This window comes from Anabas testudineus, chromosome 23 (genome assembly GCF_900324465.2).
Source record: "Anabas testudineus chromosome 23, fAnaTes1.2, whole genome shotgun sequence".
NCBI classification, from domain to species: domain Eukaryota; kingdom Metazoa; phylum Chordata; class Actinopteri; order Anabantiformes; family Anabantidae; genus Anabas; species Anabas testudineus.
This window is the reverse complement of record NC_046631.1, coordinates 8,068,174-8,089,076: the sequence shown is the minus strand read 5'-3', so window position 1 is coordinate 8,089,076 and position 20,903 is coordinate 8,068,174. Positions and strand designations below refer to the sequence as shown.

At 38.4% G+C, this 20,903-nt stretch overlaps 1 protein-coding gene across 3 annotated transcripts in view; it reads right to left on the bottom strand.

The window, feature by feature from the left end:
• Nucleotides 1-20,903, bottom strand: part of cacna1c (calcium channel, voltage-dependent, L type, alpha 1C subunit) — a 153,025-nt gene that overhangs the window by 27,363 nt on the left and 104,759 nt on the right. For all 3 annotated transcript variants that reach the window (XM_026362846.1, XM_026362847.1, XM_026362848.1), the window contains exons 8-24: nucleotides 20,472-20,575; nucleotides 17,198-17,285; nucleotides 16,832-16,916; nucleotides 10,075-10,165; nucleotides 7,152-7,178; nucleotides 5,164-5,324; nucleotides 4,920-4,993; nucleotides 4,618-4,769; nucleotides 4,039-4,240; nucleotides 3,815-3,935; nucleotides 3,282-3,396; nucleotides 2,551-2,668; nucleotides 2,382-2,451; nucleotides 1,954-2,086; nucleotides 1,691-1,820; nucleotides 243-302; nucleotides 27-133 (exon numbers count right to left, since the gene is read on the bottom strand). In XM_026362846.1, coding sequence (XP_026218631.1) covers nucleotides 27-133; nucleotides 243-302; nucleotides 1,691-1,820; nucleotides 1,954-2,086; nucleotides 2,382-2,451; nucleotides 2,551-2,668; nucleotides 3,282-3,396; nucleotides 3,815-3,935; nucleotides 4,039-4,240; nucleotides 4,618-4,769; nucleotides 4,920-4,993; nucleotides 5,164-5,324; nucleotides 7,152-7,178; nucleotides 10,075-10,165; nucleotides 16,832-16,916; nucleotides 17,198-17,285; nucleotides 20,472-20,575 — 1,838 coding nt within the window. The remainder of the gene's footprint in view (nucleotides 1-26; nucleotides 134-242; nucleotides 303-1,690; nucleotides 1,821-1,953; nucleotides 2,087-2,381; nucleotides 2,452-2,550; nucleotides 2,669-3,281; nucleotides 3,397-3,814; nucleotides 3,936-4,038; nucleotides 4,241-4,617; nucleotides 4,770-4,919; nucleotides 4,994-5,163; nucleotides 5,325-7,151; nucleotides 7,179-10,074; nucleotides 10,166-16,831; nucleotides 16,917-17,197; nucleotides 17,286-20,471; nucleotides 20,576-20,903) is intronic.

The following is a 20,903-nucleotide window of genomic DNA, read 5'->3' as shown; positions in this document are numbered from 1 at the left end:
TTACATCCTTATTATAAAAAACTCACTGTATTCCAGAGGAGATGAGGGACACACTAACCACCACCAGGTCCAGGATGTTGAAATAGTTTCTACAGAATGAACCTTTATGGAGGAAGGCTCCATAGGCTGTCATCTGTGGAGATTAAAGTTGATATGAACAGGTCCTGAATCAGCACATCCATCACACCATCCACCAGGTTCTAACAAACTGTTTTATTACTGCAGTATATCCTGCATACTACCTTAAGAATGATCTCTATGGTGAAGAGTCCAGTGAAGACGTGATCAGCATAGCCCAGGATCTGAAAACACAATGATGATGAAAACCAATCACTTCTTAGCAGTAACCAATAGCAACACATTTCTATCTGGATTTGCACTGAATTGTTTACACAGTTGAAATTGAGATAGAAAAAGGAAAAAGTGCTATTCTCCTGGGTTAAGGCTGAACTTATGGTCAGCATGGTCGTGGACAAATCTACAACCTAGTGAAATATTAATGGTTCAGGTTCAGGTCTAAGGATAATGATTTCTAATTAGACTGAAACAGACTTTGAAAACAGAGCAGAATGTGAAAAATAGGATTATTAAGATTTATTATTAAGAGAACAAAGGTTAACTGATTTAGACTAATCCAGAGCAGCCTATACCAAAGCCAAGAAAACTCCAACACAACATATCTTTATTAGCCCTTCAGGGCATTTTATCTTGATTACTGAGAAGAAACAATATACAGATAAAGGAACACAGTGTTCTTTCTTTACTGCACATTTTACTACAGTTCAAGGATAAAGCCTCTGACTCAATTACAGTGTACATACAACTACAGTGCAGAAATATCTTTCATAAATACAAACACATGTTCTGGGGTTTAGAGTTTGGCTTAAGCCAAATTAATAGACATTTCTTATACACTGCCCAGCCAAAAAGAATGTCACCATCTGGACTTAACTAGGCAAATAGGTAAGAGCCTCCCACTGGATAATTACTGCATGGATGATTATTTTTCAGCTGGCAACAAGTTATTTAACCCTAAGTGATGCAGTGAGTAGCTTCTCATTTGTTAAACACCCGTGTGGGTAGACACATCCTGTGGTCTTGAAATTTTTTTTATTTGTTTCAGAAGGGTTAAATTATTGGCATTAATCAAGCAAAAAAAGAAAATCTAAGAACATTGATGAAAATACTAAAACTCCATTAAGAAGAAGGTCATGTGGTCTGATGAGTCCAGATTTACCCTGTTCTAGAGTGATGTGCCCAAAGAATGAAGAAGAATTTACTGAATGACCAGGTTATTCTATCAATGTTTTTTTCCCTCCTGACGGCACAGGCATATTCCAAGATGACAATGCCAGGATTCATTGGGCTCAAATTGTGAAAGAGTGGTTCAGAGAGCATGACACATCATTTTCATGTGCTGAAGAAGACTTTGTGCAGCAGTGCGACTCTCCCATCATCAATCAATCAAGATCTTGGTGAAAAATGAATGCATCTCTGGACGGAAATAAATGTTGTGACATTGCAGAAGCTTGTTGAAATCATGCCACGGTGAATGCGTGTGATAATCAAAGCAATTATTATATATATTATATATTGTGACTTTTTTTTGGACAGGCAGTGTATTTTGAGCTTTGAGTTAAAACGCTAATTAATTTACATTTTAGTATTTTTATTTTATTGTGTTTATTACCTGGTTTCTAAAAGAATCATTCTTCACTGGGTCCTCTGCTGCCAGACTGATGCTGCTGAGCAGGATGAAGAAGAGGATGAGGTTGGTGAAGATGTTGTGGTTGACGATTTTATGGCACAGAACCCTGAATCTAGAAAACAAAATGAGAGAAACAGAGTAAGATAATCACATTGTCACTTGTTTCTGTTACAATACAGGAAAAAGAGACAGAAAACAGGGAAGAGAATATGGTAGAACAAACAGATTTCCATGTTTTGTTTTACTTGTTAGTATGGCTGAAGATGAAGAAAGCACGGGCTTCAGGCATGGGAACAGCCTTCTCCTTCAGCTGGATGTCAGACAGTGGCCGCGGCCTCGGGCCCACTGGCATCTCTGGCTCATCTTCATCATCGTCTCCTGATAAGGAGGAAGAAGAGAACACACAAGAGACAAGGTGAGTGCAAGAGAAATTAAATGAGAGGAATGAAAGTATGAAAATTGAAGCGTGAAGTTTCTAAGAACTGTATGGGAGCCTTTATAGAAAGGAACAACTCTGCATTGTTGACATTGCGGACTGTATTGTATAGACATCTATACATATTTTTTGTACATCTGCAAGTTTCTTGCAGGGTACAAGTCCTTTTTTTCATTCATTCATTCATTCATTCATTCACTTCCTCATTCAATACTTCTTGTACATGTATTACATTACCTATATAATCGTTTGCAGGATATGGGTTCTTCTCTTCACTCTCATCTCCACAGAAGTCGTCCATGTTGATCTGCAAAGGAGGAGAATTGGATTTCTATATACTGTAAATTTATGAATTTCTCTCAATAAGCAGTACACTTACTCTTACACTCTGTGTGTCTATTTATACCTTAGTAGCAGTATTGGTTTCTCCGTCAGAAGTGATGGATTTCAGCTCTATCTTCTCCTTCTTCTCCTCCTCCAAAGGTGGTTTCTCATTGTCGTGTCTTTTCTCTGGACTGGCCAACCTGGAGAAAGAGGAAGAAAAGATCCTCAATTTAGCTTCTGTCCATTCTTCTAACGTTAGCAATGCAAGTGCCTTGTTAATCCACTTATTTGTGTTAAGTCATGTGTACATCGATACCACCAGGACAAAATAAAGACTTGTATATTTAAATCTCAAAGGGAAGATGTGCTATTACAATCAAACAAAGAGGCAGGGAAATAATTGTTTTCATCACACTTTTTCCTCAGATCAATACAGGTTGTAACAAAGGAGGAAACATTTAATGATTTTTGACACAAAGAGGAACACTATCTTCCTCAGTGCCACAAATCTCACTTTATTGTTGTTGACAAATGATCTTTTGTAGGAAATTAGATGCTCAAATTACTTTGCAGGCAAATGTCAACCTGTCTTAAAATACTAATAATACATCATGTTCTAATTGTTGTGCATCTTTAGTTATTTGATTTCAAACATCGAGTACCAGCATTCTCAAATGTCTATTTACTGACTATATTGGATACTTGAGCTAAAGCTCTGTCTTGATGATTATAGTGAAACTCTCCCACTTCCTCTTCCCATTGTCTTTTCTTTAGTTAAACATCTACCTCTCACCCTTTCTCTCTCTGCTTTACCTGGCCAGTTTTTTCCTCTCCTTCTCCTCTTCCTCTTCTTTCTGGGCAGATGTCAGGCTCTCAGCGTCAGCCAGATTGTCTACAGCGATGGCCAAGAAGACATTCAGTAGGATATCTTTTTTAAAGAGGTGGAGTTAAGGATGCTGCTGATCCATCAGATCATCAGTGCTGTGGGCTGCTAACAGTATTGGCAGGATAAGTGAATAATTAGCAACCTGTCTGTCTCTAAAAGGCACACTGAACTCCGTAATGCCTGAGTGGAGACACTCGAACACTTGCAGCTTGAGGAATGTTTGCTCACATGCAAAACACAGCTTTCTTTGCTGCAACTGCAACTTATAGACAGGGTAGATATCAGATCAGATTCAAAACCATTCACCAATTCATTCAGAAACTGAATCAGAAAAGAGATTGTGCTGTCAAACATAGGTCCAGATTTGTCTACTCAACCACCCTTCAGATCAACATAATCTAGCCTATTCTGCATCATATAGCTACGGTGTTGCATGTAAATCACTGGTATGGTAAGATACAGTTTCCGCAAATGAAGAGAATGATGAAGTATATGCAGACAAGCATGCCAGGGAAGGATGGTCCACCATATGCCATGATGCCATCATACATCACAGAGTTCCAGTCCTCTCCTGTTAGGATCTGTGGGGAAATTAATGCATGTGACTCAGTAAATTATAAGGAAAGGATAACTGACCAAGAAGAAAGACAAAATACTCATTGATAATATTTACAGTGTCATTACCTGAAACACAGTGAGCAGAGACTGGGGAAAGTTGTCAAATGTGCTGCGTCGGGTCTCATCGAAGTTAAATTTCCCCCCAAAGAGCTGCATGCCGAGCAGGGAGAATATGATGATGAAGAGGAAGAGCAGGAGCAACAGGGAAGCGATGGAGCGAACTGAGTTTAGAAGGGAAGCTACCAGGTTGGACAGGGAGTTCCAGTATCTGGGGGAAAGACGTCCACTTAAAACTGTACGCTCTTTCAAGACAATATATGTGTACAAAAATGACTTATGTCAAATACAATACAAACACAAAACACACAGTCCTGACTTTGTTTTCCTGTAAAATGTGTTGTAAATAAAATAAATAAATAAAATAAATTCTCTGTTTCCTTCATGCATCCTGTGAACAATTAGTAATACAGTAGTTGTTATTGTCTTTTATTTTGCAATATTGCACTAGGTGCAAGTGTCCAAGTGTGCAATTGTGCACACAAGTGTGTATTTGTGTAGAAGCACAAAGCCTTACACATTCCTTCTCAGCAAACCTCTCTTCAGTAACTATCATATAACAAAAGTATAAAATATGTCTTTACTAACCTGGTTATTTTGAAGATTCGTAGCAAACGTACACATCGTAACACAGAGATGCCGAGAGGAGACATGATTTTAGTTTCCACCAGAATGGTCTCAAGAATTCCTCCACATACTACAAAGCTGTCAAAGCGATTAAACAGTGACACAAAGTACGCCTGTGGAGAGCAAAGAGAGGAGATAAATAGGTTAAAAGGTAGAAGGAAGAAAAGAATAAGCTAAGAAGTTAGAATTTTTCAGAGCAATGTTTACCTATTACCGCAATAGTTTTGGCAAACAACACTAACTTATTAGCTTCAGTCTCCTACCTGTAGGCCCAGACTGTACATCTTCAACAGCATCTCACCAGTGAAGAGTGCTAGCAATACTTTATTGGCTATGTCTGGGGAGAAGAAATAGAAAAGAGGAACAGAGAAAGAGGAAGCAGCATGAAAAAGAAGTCAAGTTAGAAAAAGAAAGACAAAGCAGAAAGGTGAATAATTTAGTTTACATCATACATCAGTCACTGTTTGTGTGTACATCTATGTATGTGTGTGGGTCGAGTCTGCATACCTTGTACGTCAGTTAACCACTGAGGCTGCTGGTGATGTTCAGAGGCAATTGTAAGAGTGTTGAGGAAAACCAGGAAGATGACCAGCCAATAGAAAACTTGCGATTTGACAGCTGCCCGGCACTTTCTTCTACACAGTCTGTTCCACCTCCGAGAGTAGCGACTGAGAAAAAAGAAGGAGGGATGGAGAAGGATGAAGATGTGAGGAAAGATGGGAGAAGAGAAGAGTTAGAGAAAAAGAGAAAGTAGAGACAGCAAATTTGTGAAGAGAAAGGAAAAGGAAAAAGAAGGATGGAGACATGAATGACAAAGAAGATCAGAGGATGAAAAACAGACAGATGATGAGGGAGAAAATAAATACAGAGGTAGAGTGACAGAAGAAATAAGAAAAAAACAAAACATGCTCATAAGACAAGTGAAGAACAGAGGAGAGTAACAAACAGAGGAGGAGAGAGAGGAAAAAGAAAGAGTCAGTCTGTCTACAGTGTAGCAATGACAACATCGTTTGTCCTGTGGTTGTTGTTTGAGAGCAGAGCTGCGGGGCAGAGTTAGTCATCCTCAAAAACGTTTCACACTAAGGAGAAGCCAATATGAAGAGCTTTGTTGTACAATGAGATACACAACATTTGTGAAAAAGATAAACAAAACACTTTTTTCTTATTAAATGACTGAAAGCGACACATTTAAAGTGAAGTGTGTCGTATTGTGATTCAAACTTCAACATAAGGAGTGGTTTACTTTACATTATAGAAATTCAACATGTTGTTCTCTGCTGTGCTGTGAACAAGGTCCTTTCTCCTTTACTTTCCCTGCTGCTGAAAATAAAAGTTATTGTTTCTAGTAATTGTCAGCATTACATTTGCAAGGGTCATACCTTTTTTTTTTTTTTACCTACACCCATGTAGAAATGATTTGACAACTGTAAAATCTCAAACTGCAATTCTTAATCAGTAAGCAAAATCAAAGCGAGTGACGACAGTAACTAGTGTTCTAAAACGACAACATTTAATAAGCCAAGATTAAGAAGCAATCAGTTTTCATCCTTTTTCCTCTTATCAATTTCAAATCAACTGAACCAGACCAGGCCACAACTGCCTATCGCTGTATTATGTCGTTGTCTATCCACTATTTGCACTTGACCCATTTCACCACCACATCAGATATGATTGCATGGAGATTTGTCATCTACCATAACTGCCAATTCTTTTTAAACAAATCAACATAGGAAATCTTCTGTCTCTTTGTATACACAAAATTTATGTCTCACCAGACTTCTGTTTGTGTGTGTGAGGGCTGTTTAGAGTCAGTCATAGCACACAGTGGCTTCTGCCATGATGCACACACTGAATGTTACATGAGACGCAACTCACAGCACAACATAAGCAGACATGCATATTTACATTAAAAGGTGTCATTGTTTACATGTTTGATTTAAATTTCATCAATTAATATTAGAATATACATAAATGAAGCATATATTGAAACCAACATTCAACCTATTATTGTATGTCCTTTAAAAGTCAAATATACTCCAGACAGCTAATCCAACTCTGTCCATCAGCAACAAAATCCTAACTATGCAGTGTGGAGGACGCATCTATGTCTAGTTAAGAAATCAGTTCACAACTTTTTGTTTTTGTTTGGTATAACATGTTAACAAGTGAATGTCAGAGGTTAGACATGTCATTACATTTGGGCAGAGCCAGGCTTGCTGTTGCCCAGAGTTTACAGTTCTTGTGCTAGGCAAAGCTAAGTGGCTGCTCTCTCAAAATTCACATTTCCTACAAAGAGTTATATTGATCTAACTCTTGCCAAAAAACAAAGTTATTGTATTTCCCAAAACGTTGAGCTATTTCTTGAAATAACAAGGCTCTCTAGTTTGTCTGTGCAGGCACAGGCACACACAGTTTCAGCAACCATACAAATACCACAGGAATAGAGACATTAGAGCAGGTGAGTTTAAAGACCATGGTAAACAACATGTACTAACCTGAACTTGGATTTGGAGATCCTATTTCTGGAACACAGAAAACAAAATGGATTATACACACACACACGTAACACACATATAGACAGGTACACAACATGAAAGGGGTGATTTGAGAAAGATAAAGGGGAATAGCTTCCCTCATTATCAAACATGCCGTAAGAAATGTGTTCCTTGTTAAGCTTAGTTGTGTGTGCGCGTTCATTATTTCCTGGACTTTCAGATACAGTCAGGTTATACCACAGTATAATTGCTAGTGTAGATGCTGAAATACACACACATGCACACACACACACACCAACACACACACACACACACACACACACACACACACACACACACACACACACACACACGTGTCTCTGAAAACTGAAACTTGATCAAAGAACATGTTTGCAAAAAAAATAAATTAAAATAATTTTTATGTACCCACTGGTAACTAATCGTAAAAAAAGGGAACCATTATCACCAACTTTTATTTTGAACAAATCACCTCCTGTAAACATGTATACAGTGGCATCCAGTCAAAAGAAGTAACATTGTGAGTTTAAATTTCCTTCAATCAAACTTTGTGCAAAAACATCGCAGTTTAGATTTGAATAGACATTTCTGTTGATTGTTCACCACTGTAACAGCAAAAAGTACATACATAAAGAACTGAGGACAAGAAATGATGGAAGACATTTTGTCTCTGGTTAGAAAGGAGAAGTGTAGAGAAAAGCAAATCTGCAAATCTAAATCATTTTAATCTATTAGGATCAGATAAAACTATTTAAAAATATGAGATAAAAAAAATACATTTGCCCTGAAGCTTTTCAGGAATCGTAGTGAATTGTGTTTACTGATGTTGCCTGTGAAAGCAGATAAACTGACTGACCAGCTGACTGAAGCAATGAAGTGACTCACTGACTGACTGAATGAAAGAATACAATGACTGACTGGCTGGATATGAAGGCTGACAGTACACACGTCTCTTCTCTCCATGTGTCTGTCTCGATTATGAGATCAGCGAACGCCAAAGTAGCTCCTACCTCAAGGTCTGTCTCCATGGCGATGTGAAGAGAAACTGACATACACCGAGACTCCCAAGTCTTATCTCCATAATAGTGTGAGCAAATGCCCCCAGCAAAACTTGTTGCAGTCTCACAGAGGAAGGATGGAGGCTTGCATTTCCAGTGAAACTGAGGTTTACTATTTGTTATGATACTGATAGTGTTACTGTAAACTTACTTGTTTCAGTAAAGCAAAAGCTGCAAGTAGTAATGACCCTGTATAATAATAATGTATTTATTTGTAGGTAGACATATAATTAACAGTAACAGTAAAATTATCAGTAAATAATTAATACTTAAAGTAATTTAATTATTTTTGAAGCAGAAGTTGCTTCCAGTTGCTCTTAGATGTATCTGTGATGTCTTTGTTTTGACAGTGGTGTAAAACCGAGTATCTTTAGACTTTGGGAATTCACACCATGAACCCTATAAAATAATTTGTCTATTCCTGCTTCATTTTGGAGAATTCCTGGATATATATATATATATATATATATATATATATATATATATATATATATATATATATATATATATATATATATATATATGTGTGTGTTGAGTTTTTGGCACTTTCTGAAACTTAACACTTCAGTTATGAGATTTTTGACTTGTTTTGGTCTGACAGGGGACAAACAAACAACATAACAAAAGACAAAGTAACAGATGGACAGCAAGAGTACAGATAACAACAGTGTGCCATCCAAGTGTGCCTACTGGCTTTAATGTTCCTAATCTTAGTATCAGTTCGATTTCACCTCTAAATTGTTTTTTTTATGCTGCACCTTTCTCTATTCTATTCAATTCTACTCTGCTGTGTTCACAGTGATGAATAGTTTATTATGTAGGTGTGTTTGCTTTTGTGCGCTGAAGTGGGCCCGCTGGGGTCACGGCTCCTGTGCGGCCTTGTGTCTAAGAAAAAGCAATGCACTTGTTTGAATAATGTAAAAAATAAAAAGAGAGGGAAGAGCAGGAGTGAGTGAGTCAGCTGTTCGTGAGCTCCCACAGGGGAGGAGGAAAGCACTTCACCAGCGAACACACACAGCAGAGGAAGAGAGGGAGAGGAAAAAAGGAGATAGAATTACTGGGTTACTATTAGATCAGATGTAGATGTGCTTTTCTACTCTTTGGGTTTTCCTTGTAAGTCAAGAGGCTCTTAAGCCTTGTGATGTACTTCTTTTCTCATCTCTCCCTCTGTTAATGTGCTTGTGTGATGGTTTCAGAAAAGAATGTTGTGGCCGCCCATTTCTGTCAGAGCCACTTAACAGGTAAAACTATCCCATAGGCCAGATATCAGAAAAAATGAACCAAAAAAACAAATGTTTCCATCTGATACCAGTTATATATTTACATATAAATCTAAATCTAAATCTAAAAAATTACCCAAAGACCAAGGTTAAGATGGACAGTAGCTTCTGCAATTCTAAGGCACTGCTGACAAAACATAATGTAGTATCAGAATAGGATTAATTCTTTATGTCTCATCAAGGTCACAGAAGTCATTTCATTGACTGTGCAATGAAAAAGGCTGCCCTCTGGGAACAGCACCTGTGGTTAGTTATCCTTTCAGATCCACTCAAGGTATGAAAATTTCATCAGTTTGTACTTTGATGAGAACCCACTGTATCCTGCTCTCCTCTATCCAGAACTGAAGGATAAATTCTTCCAGACCTCCATGAGCTTGATGAGTCAGAGGTCTGGCTTCATGAGACCAGTGAGGGACAGAGGCAGGCTGAGCCGCTGTGCCAAAAGCTCACAGGAAAGATGTGGGATAAAGTCCATCCTTGGATTTGATAAGAGGTGACAGAGAGAGCTGAGGAAGAGAAGAGACGGAGGAAAAGAGGAGTGAGTGTGAGAGAGGTTGAGGTACTTACGCTAGCCGGGTACAGCAGGTCTCCCCCTCCACGTCTCCCCCGGGGGCGTTGTCTGTGTTGACTGATTCATTTTCACTGGCTGGCATGCTCACTGAGAGACAGAGAGGAGCAGAGGCAGAGAAAAAGGGATGACAGACAGAGACAATCAAAAGAGAGAAAGAGAAAGATGAATTAACAAGACAGAGGAATAGGATGTGCATCCTTGAACTAAAAAACAGTGTAATCCAAAATGTTAATGTACAAATGCACTACTATGCATAGACTTAAAAGCCTAAAGTGTTCACATTTTGCTATAGGTAAAAAAAAAAAAGACAATAGACACTGGTTCCAACAGTCTAACAAATCTGTAATTTCTCTAGGATTATGAAGTAATGCTTTATGTTCTATACAATTACAAAGTCATCTTGTCCTAGCATAGAAACTAATTAAAAATGGTTTTCACATGTAGGGATTCACAAATCAGCATTGTCCAACCCCAATAATTAGGACGCAGTTACACACCGCCCTTGAGTCAATTAAACCATTCCCAAATTTTGCGCTGATTGCCTAAACTAATTACCCACTAAGTTGCCACACTAGCAATATTTACTGGTTAGGGATGCTGGGACACAACCTCTACAAGAGCTATTAGGATGGATTTCTAAACTAGGCTGAGGGATTGGCTATCTCCAGATGAATTTAATCTTGACAAAATCCTTTTGTGAGTTTATAGCTCATGAGGATTGGAAGAAAAAAAAAACATGTAGATTTTGGTCTTTGGTCTGCAAACACTGTGAGGGAGCTTAATTCAAGGTGTTAAAAAAACTTGTAATGGTTTTTATTCAGTCTTCTAAACTTTAATCAACCCGTGAGAGCTCGGGCAGGATTTATGTCAATGCAAACATCTAAAAATTAACTTGATCCAAGGATCTTTTTAAAGAGATGCAAACAGGTAGAAAGCTCACTAATCTTTCTTTGTTTATGAAGCCACAAGGAGACTGCAAATGTGTTACTTTGTTTTCTCTCAGGCATGTGTAATGATGTGTAAAGATGGAAAGATGAATACCAGGAAGATGTTTACAGAGACTCCTGCAGAGGAAGGACAGGAGTAATATGAATTGTCAGTTAAGAATGGAAAAGAGTTAGAAAGAGAGGCTTGGATGATGGGAGAGGGAGAAGGAGTGAAAGAGATGAATGTGGGGTTGGCTGGTTGAGTGAGTGGTATGAAGTGATACATTGCTTTTTATTGCTTCTGTCAGTCTTTCCCTGCCTGCAGGGATGATCTGCACTCCCCTCACTGTCACCTCAAACACTTACTGTAACGCCCTCTGGGTACCAGAGTCAGACACTGCATTTGAATCTCTTGTGTTCAAATAAGACACTCACTATTAACAAACAAAGTAAAACCTACTGATGCAAAGTGTGCTCTATTTTAACTCTGGTAGTACAGTTCACAAACTGTGTTCTTTCCAAACACAGTTTCTAAGCCTGACCTTGGTACACCTGCATTCCTACTTTAATATTAATAGTGCTTTCTGCAGATTTTATAATACGAAATCTAGAAATTCAAATAAAACTGAATATAAAAAAGACTGTGGTTTGTGGTAATATGCAGCTTGTGTATGAGGTGTTATGACCTTGAAAAAAGGGAAGTAAATAATTCATTTATTTTCAATAAACAAATAAGCAATCCACTAAAGCAAAGATATGCAAGCAAGCAGTCTCTTTCTGCGTGCAATTGGTCATCCCAAACTAAAAGGGAAAGCATTCATCAAGTCATTCCTTTTCCAAGTCCTAAGACTAAGCATAAAAATAAAAAAAAAAGTTACATAACATGAAAGTGACAGAAAGTAAACAGTCTATGAATCTGTATTTTATTTTATTTTAATACAGGGTTTGTAGTGGGTAAATTCAGTGTTATAAAGTCAGGATGGTCTCTCTGAACATTAAGGCCTTTGCTTGAACATGCAGTTTGTTCCCTCACATCAGCACATGCCACCTGCTGCTATGCCACTAAGTTAAAAGCACTCAGGGCCCTCTGGTCTCTCCCGAGGCTAAAGCCTTTTAAATATAAACCCAGCCCTGTGTCTTCTCCTCTGTGGAGCACTGAACTAGTTTAATACCTATTGTTAGAGCAAACCCCAAAGACCAGTATCACAGAGAGAATGATGGAAATGAAGAAGGAATAGCAAAGAAAAGGAACACAGATCATGGTGGAGAGATGAATGACAAGAGGGAGGAAGCGGAAGTGAAAGACAGGGAAGAGTCACATGATTTCAACAGAAAGAGAGATTTCTTGCACTGCATGTGTCAGTGTATTAAGACATAGCACTTACAGGCATGTCTGTGTCAACATACTAAATAAATCATTATTTTTCCATCTTTTTTAGTTTAGTTTAGTATCCACCTCCCAATAATAAATAAATAAATAAAAATAAATAAATGACAGACCAAAAATACTACGAACTTGTAGTTTAAACCTTCGTCTCTATGTTCAGCCCACAATTCAATATAACTTGCAGCAATATTTTGACTTTTTGTCATTTTCCCTCACGAGGCAATTGTCAAATTAGATTAGGAATAACCATCAAGAAGCTTTCTACCATGTACACAATTGTCAGCCAAATGCTTTTTAAAAGTTGGTAAGTGGGTGTAGGGAAGCAGACATATCTTATGTTTCTATTCAACAACAACTGGCAATTGCCTGGTGAAAATGGCATCAAAGCTAGTCTCCAGATTTCTTTTATTATTAGAGGTAGCATAGCTGCTAACAATGCAGGGGGATTTTAATACAAGGAATCTGAAACAACAAAGAGAGGACGATGACAACACAAATATTTATATTTTTAGTTGCCATGAACAGTGAGTAAAATGCACAACAGGTTTCATTCTGTGATGACATTGTCCTCTTTTTTTCAGACATTTCCTTTCACACGGAGACGTATATGAGAACAGTGGCTTCGTTTCATACAGAAGTGTTGTTTTCGTTTGTCAACTTATTCCCTATATTCATAGTATTTGCCTTTTTGATTAATACATGATTAAATTGAGAGCCATGAAACATGTTTAAGATCTTAAGATCTCATCCTCGATGTTAGGTATACAAAAGGGATGAGGAAAACAACAACAAGAAATGATTTAATAGTGTTAAAAGGCAGCCACTGTCCACTTTTGCTTCGAAGCTCATAAAAGATGCTGTTTCAATGCAACGGGAAAGGAGAGAAGAAGCGATAAAGGAGGCGAGGAAAAGTATCTAGCAAGGAAAAGGCCAGAATCATGTTTCCAGTGAGTCTTTAACTAGTGTTTGGCCATGCAGACAGACGCACACGCCTTACGAAGGAAAGCCGCATTTTTCTTCATAGCTCCACGCAGAGACTGAAAACGATGGCTCTTACCTGGGGACAGAGAGTATGGCTCAGCAAGACAAACACACACACACACACACACACACACACACACACACACACACACACACACACACACACATACCCATACAGATGGGCACACATGGATACACACAAATAGGCACTCACAACCTGCACAAATGAGGAAATGCACACAAACTATAAGTACAAACATCAAAAAGCATGTGTACTCATACTGGCTTTGCCGCTGAATGCAACCGGTTGCAAAAAACATGATTGCTTTGGCAAAAATTAATTACAGTCACATGTCATTTCATTACTGCTGTTATAACTATAATTTGAGATCTATTACTGCCATTACTGGCAAAGAGGCCTTTCAGTCCTTTTCTCTCTTGTGCCATTTAGCCTTTTAATCTCTATTTCATTTCTAGACTTTGCCATCATATCTGAACTAAAACTTACTCGTTCTCCAAAGTAAAAATAGATTATAGAGGAGAGAGTGAGAGAAATACTTTCTAAAGGAAGGTAACACAGGAAGGCTGTCTGGTAGTCATTCAATCATTCACTGTTTTTCTGCTCTGCTCTGTTTTCTGCTCTCTGACACTTTTTAGTCAAATTCTTGTTCCTCAATGCTGGAGTCATTTTATTGTTGGATCCTGATGTATAGAAAGCATACTATATGTGTAAATATACAGCTAAACAAACATACACACATGCATGCACACAGACAGGTGATTGATGATCAAACAAACAGTATCTAAGTTAACCAGTCACTGAAAGGATCATCAAATCGTTCAATAAGATACTGTTAAATACTGTTTACAAGTTTGTTGCTACATGCTATAATCTTGTTCAACAAAAAGTCTGTAGTCTGTAGAATGTGTGAACTAAGAAAAACTTCCTGGTCTTCTGACCCAGGTGGGCTGTGTGCCAAAATAGGACAACAGCATGCACAAACAAGATGGCAGGGAGTGAGACCATGCAAGACTCACATACACACACAGATCCATTGGGGCACTGAGATGACAGGAAACACATACAAATACGCAGAGAAACACCACTTATGATACAAAAGGTACATAATTAAATAATAACTACCACACCATTCACATCACATCATAAATCACACATCTGATTGTGTGTGTGTGTGTGTGTGTGTGTGTGTGTGTGTGTGTCTCTCCTGGTCATGTGTGCAACCTCACAAATCATAAGCACATCTTGACACATGCACTACCATTCTGTATCGAATGTTGTTACTAAAAAAGAGAAAATCAATATGGTAAATTGCACCTTCTACTTTCTGTCACCAATCATAACCACACAGACACACACACCAGCAATATAAACATCTGTCATCATAGAGTATGAACACACTATTGACGTCATACATCAATATTATGCCTCCGTATCTCTCCATCTAAATACGCTTAAAGACGTATGGTCTCTGTATGAGTGTGTGGTCTTTAACAAGGCTTGTTCATGATCCGAAAACCTATTTGTTCTCTGTCAAGACAACCTCTATCTCTCTCTCTCTCACACACAGATGCACACACACACACACACACACACACACACACACACACACACACACACACACACACACACACACACACACACACACACACACACAGTCACTCTGTATTTCTATCCCACCATCTCTATATCTCAACATCTGTTTTCCCCTTCATATCCCTTCTATCGACTCCTCTGTACTCTAAGTCTCCTATCTTTACTTAGGACATGAGTATGTGTGTGTGCGTGTGTGCACGAGCCTATGCAAAATGTCCTGGGCAGCAGGGACAAACTGCCCTCATTCATCTTCCCAGAGGAGGATCCATTCATCGAGGAGAGAGGGAGGCAGAGCAATAGAAAGAGCAAGTGACTTGATTTTCCACTTTCACAAACATAGGAATGATTAATCTTTCTGATGGAGAACACTTGATCAAACATATGAATCATTCTGTCAGGGCATCTAAATCTAATGACCTAAGTTAAACCATTTAGTAAAAGTAATGGACTTAACGTTGCATGTGATGGATATCTACACTTTTGAGAACTACTAAATTTAACCATTAAAACACTTGTGCTTTATCTTGCGCTTTTCCTTACAACTTACTTGGGATTGTCTAAATATTGTACAAAATAATATGATGTCTTCGTGGATGCATCTCAATATTGCAATGTCACATTGTGCAAATGGGAACCCACACTGTTAATGTGCCAATAACTCAGACATTGCTGATGTGTTTTTGCCACACTGATTGGCCCCTGGAGAGCCCAACAGTAACAGGTGAAAACAAGTGTTAGCGATTAGCCACAAGGGTGTTGTGCCTTGTTTTCATGTAAATTGAGTAATTGCCCATTTGACCATGATAATTTCTCAAGATTCACTGAAGGATTAGATCATATTTTTTTTCTTTACCTTCTTCTTCCCTTTGCAATCATCAGTGTTTCTCAGAATCAATCACAGTGCTTTGCAGGACATGAACAGGGTACAGATTAGGCTGCAGAATGCATGCTCTGCCGCTGTCTATTTAGTCTTCATTATTTATACATCATCAATATGATCAAGCTATGTGCCAAGCTTTATAACAATATAGCACATACAGTATATACTGAACAGTACATAACCAAAATAGTACAGGCACACTTCCCCCCACCCTTTCTTTTCCACCATCGCTCCCTCAAGTTCTATTTATCTTCTCTCCCTTTCAGGTAAAAAGAGGCCAGTGCTCTGCTCTCCCCTCCCCAATAAAAGTATCTCAGTCCTGAGAAGACATGTGCCATGTGTGGCAGCCTCTCTCTGGGGGTGTTGTAGAGAGAGAGAGAGAGACAGGGTGTTATTATGTGTATATAATTTCTGTCAGAACACAAGTACACACATTCCTAAGGGTGTATACTTACAGTATGTGTGTGAGTTTGCAGAAGTGCGTGAGCGTGTGTGTTTGTTGTGCTTATGCAAGTGTGTGCCCAGAGGCTATTAGCTGCAGTCTGACACATTCCACTAATATCTAAACAGGTTTCAAACCTTAGGAGAATTCTCAGCCAAAACAAGCAGACAATATTAACATCATCTCAGTCTGTCAGTCAGTTACTCTGTCAGTAACTCAGCCATTCATTCATTATGACTATGAGCCACCACCGTGTGAAAGAGAACACGGTGTGCTTGCTACTTATAGATCAAAGAGTATATGTGACAAAAATATGCACATCCACACACATCCTTAAAAGCCTTCAAACTTCTCGGTGCAATAAGCATAAAATATAAACACATACATTCCAACCAGCCTTTATCACACAAACTCTTACTGTACCCCAAATCACACATACAGTACAAATGCTTAATCACCCGTCAAACAAATACAACTGTACCAGTGTGTTCTTAAAAACATGCGCACACACACAGTACTCACGGTTTCTTGGTTTGTCGTCGTCCATGCCTTCTTCTTCATTCTCTGGGTCAATGTCTTCAGCCTGAGTGATCCAGTCTAAATAGCCCTGAACAAAGAAATGAACAAAGCCCAAATTGGAGTCATGAAATGGCTGTTTTGGTTTTGGTTAATATAAGGACTTAACTTTCATTATGTTTCATGTTTCTGTATCTACTCTAATACTCTTACACTTCCTACAGTAGATGATGCAAACAGTAGTTGTTACTCTTTGACCCCTACAGTATTGGCTGTCATCCTCGTGAGGGGTGATGATATTGAATATGATAAAATGTTATCCTAATTGTCATCTTATGCAGCACATCTCACCACTGTTACAGTACAGCCTACCTTGAGGTCCTCCTCTAGTTGCTGTTTTTCTCTGAGTTTTTGGAAGTCACCACGTGCCTTGGCCTTCTCCCTTTCTTTGGAAAACTCTCTGGGAGGAGGGAAGCAGGATGAAGGGATGGGGAGCAGAGAGGTGGAAAGAAAGAGAGACAGGAAGCACAGGGAAGAGAAAAAGAATCTGAAAATCTAGACTGAAGGTTTTGCAAAACGTACGTGACAAGATTGTGATAATGCATAAGATTACACTTTAGAATAGAAAAGAGGGGAAACCTGCCAAAAGGAGAAAAAAGTAAAGAGTGAAAAGCTGCTAAAGAGAAAAAAATGTTAGTGTGTTATAAGTAGCAGTAATGAAAGCACATCCAGGTAAATTTAGGTGTAGTTTTTGTATTGACGAATACTATACAATACCACACAGTAAGGTTTCATATAAATGTGCAATACAAAAGGAGCTACAAATAATGTGATTTGATTTAATCACCTTTGCACTGATTGTACTGTACTATTGTTTAGTTTATTGTTTAGTCCATTTGTTTGCCCAGTAGAAAAGAAACAGTTTAGCAATAAACAATGAAAACCTATTCCACTGTGTTAGAAGTGAGGGCTATTGGTCAATGTTCAACCGAGCTGATGCTTCGAGTCTGAACAAAACTGGCATCACCACAATATAATTTGGTTTCTGTATTTTAATGTTTATATTCTAAATGCTATTTGATATGAATAAGTAAATGTTCTCTTTTATTTGACTGTAAATGTGGTCCCAAAATATACAGTGTTTAAAACAGTCTTGTGCCTTTTAAATTTAATTGAATTTATTGTAGCGGTGAAGGTCAAAGGGGTCCTGGGTGTTTCCAGGCCTGCTGAGAGTTCTGCAGTGTTTTCTGGGTCTACCTCTAGTGTCCTGCCAGTTGCAACGTGTTTGGTACAAGCCCAGAGGGAGGTACAAAGAGGGCACCCCTAACCAGCTGTACCACCTTAGCTTGCTCCTGTCAAAATGGAGACGTGGCTCTACACTTAGGTTGTCCTGCTTCACTGAGCTCATCACCCTTTGTCTGCCATCTAATTCTTTTGGTCAATACCCAGATGTACAGGCCAGAGGTTGTAATGAAGTTGCAGTATACTTGTAAATTATTATGTTTCTTTATTTTTGTTGATGCCTACAGCTATTTGTGCTACCTGCCTGCCTGCTAGTAAGTCTGCTTTTGCGTCTTCCCTGAATGTGCTCTGCAACTGTACATGACACAAACAAAGACAAAAATGTCAATCACTAAAAAATTCTGATGGAACCAGGTGAAATTACAGCCAAGTGTCAATGTGGGAGAAATAATTTAGGAGCATTTGATTAAACACTTCACTTGGGGAAGGTCAAAGAAAGTCTAAAGTCAAAGCTACAGTTTGAGCAAAGAAAATGTATGCAAATGAGAGCTGGCACGACCTGGAAGGCTTGGGGACATTTGCATTTACAATGTACAATTTCATATTTGACACTGCCTATTGACAATTAAAATAAGGTCGTGTCCCTTACTGCCATGAATACTTTTAATGCACGTTATTAGTAAAGTTAGTACAGTTCCCTGTCCTCTTGGATTTGGACAACATGACTAAGTTAGCTGTTAAGTTTCACTGTTCCTTGGAAAACATCAACAAGCTCTATAATGAAGTATATATAGATTACTGTGTCGTTTTCATTGATTTTTACAATCAGTCTAGGCAAGCATGTGAGAGACAGAGGATGTGAAATTTAGACCTCACCTACAAACGACAGAGATACACAGATCATGAACGTTAACGGAGCAAATTGCCTTGTCTGATCTGTGTCCGAGTGTGTCTATGCTGTATGTGTGTGTTAATGAAGTTCTAGGCACAGAAGTCTAATTTTCCCATTATCATCTCATTTTTCTAAATAGTCTTTCAGTTCACTTTCACTCCACTTGTTCTGATTTCTTTATTGACATGGAGTCTCTTTTAAACTAGCCTCTCTCAGTTCCTATTTACACATTATATCAAATCCAGACAAATGCAGTCACATTCAATGTTTCTGTCTCTACATCCGTCACTCTCCTTCTTTCTGTTTAGCCATTACTTATTATGCCAATCTGAGACCCACACACACCATGGAAGAAGCAGTTGGTAAAAGGTCAGGCTGTGCAGTGTGTTGACAGCATCATTAGTCAGAAGTCAGACAAAGAGTCAGACAGCCAAACCCCCCCACCCCAAGCTGTTTGGACCAGATAGACCTCTATTATTTCTCCCACAATGCTGCTGTCACATCACTGCAGGTATCACAAGTCAGATTCAGGTCAGTCAGTCAAAGGTGAGACACTTTTTACTCCCCTAAACCTGCCTTTTTTTTGTTTTTTTTTTTTTTTACCAAACTTTATCATAAAATGGAACCATCAGAAAAAGAAGAAGATATACATAGGAATAGCTAAAATTCAAGGTTTGATAGTTACCAACGGTACCCATAATCCATTAATAAGTGTGAATTATTGTGGCTGTAGTCAGTGTGAATTATTGTGAACCTTATTTGTATGCTCACATATTTGGGTATATTTTCTTAGGTGTTTTCACGTATTCCCAAAAGCTTAAACCTAACTGCAATCAGAAAGGTGGTCTTCAAACACAGCTTTTATTTGGTGTGATATTAAGCTGGTGTCCTCTGGGAGTGTGAATTTATACAGTACAGCTAGCCTATGTGTCTATTTTAAGTGGAGACAGCAGTGTTTTATGCCATCTGAGTAGTGCTGAGAGTTGGGCATTTTAGGATAGTTACAGTGCTTTTCTGTAGGAATGCAGCAGCACTGTAGAGCTGCATACAGAGGCAATATCCAAAAGGTCTCAATGACAGAGAATACCCATCTGTTCTGCTGGAATGTCACGAAACCAAGTGTAAATTTACTAGAGTCAGCTACAAATGATTATGAACAAATGAAATGTACTGTATAAGCAGGTAATGTACCTAAGTTGGTAAAGCTTTCAAAGTCTCATGCATATGTGGTTCTGTTACAGACTTTGAATACAGGCATCATCAAATGATCAGGGTGTACATTTCCTTGTGCTAGATGTGCTAGCATGTACTATATTTTCTCCACATTCCTCATACTATATCTGAATCAGTTACATTACAAGACATACCTGGACATGTACTTTTGAAATCTAAACACATTTAGTAGCAGAAAAATAAAGTAGGAAAAATGAAGAGGTCCTCTGAGCAAAGACAAACAACAACAAAAAGCTGAGAAAGAAGTTAGTGTCCAGTGACTTTTGACCCTGGCCTTACCCACTCAAAACTCCCAGAACCAAGTTTAGCACAAAGAAGGACCCGATGATGATTAAGGTGACAAAATAGACCCAAGGCCACCTATAATCTACTGCATCATTCACCTAGAGATAGAGCAATGGAGGAGAGGCAGCAAACAGATGATACAGAATAGAACGATAGAAGAAAAAGAATGGAATAAAGTATAGATAAGATTAATTAAAGGGTAAAAGTAAGAAAGAATTAATTAGGGAATGTTAGGAGGGAAGGGAAGAAAGAAGAGAGCAGGGGAAGGAGTTAAGTCCTTAGTTATTATACCTAACAGACAATTTGCTTCTGCAGGATCCCTGCAGGCATATAGTGCATTTACAGCATTTGTCAGAGTCACTTAGTGTACCACATGGCAGTGTATTTGGTCAGCTGTATTAAACTTGGAATTGAAAAACAAAACAG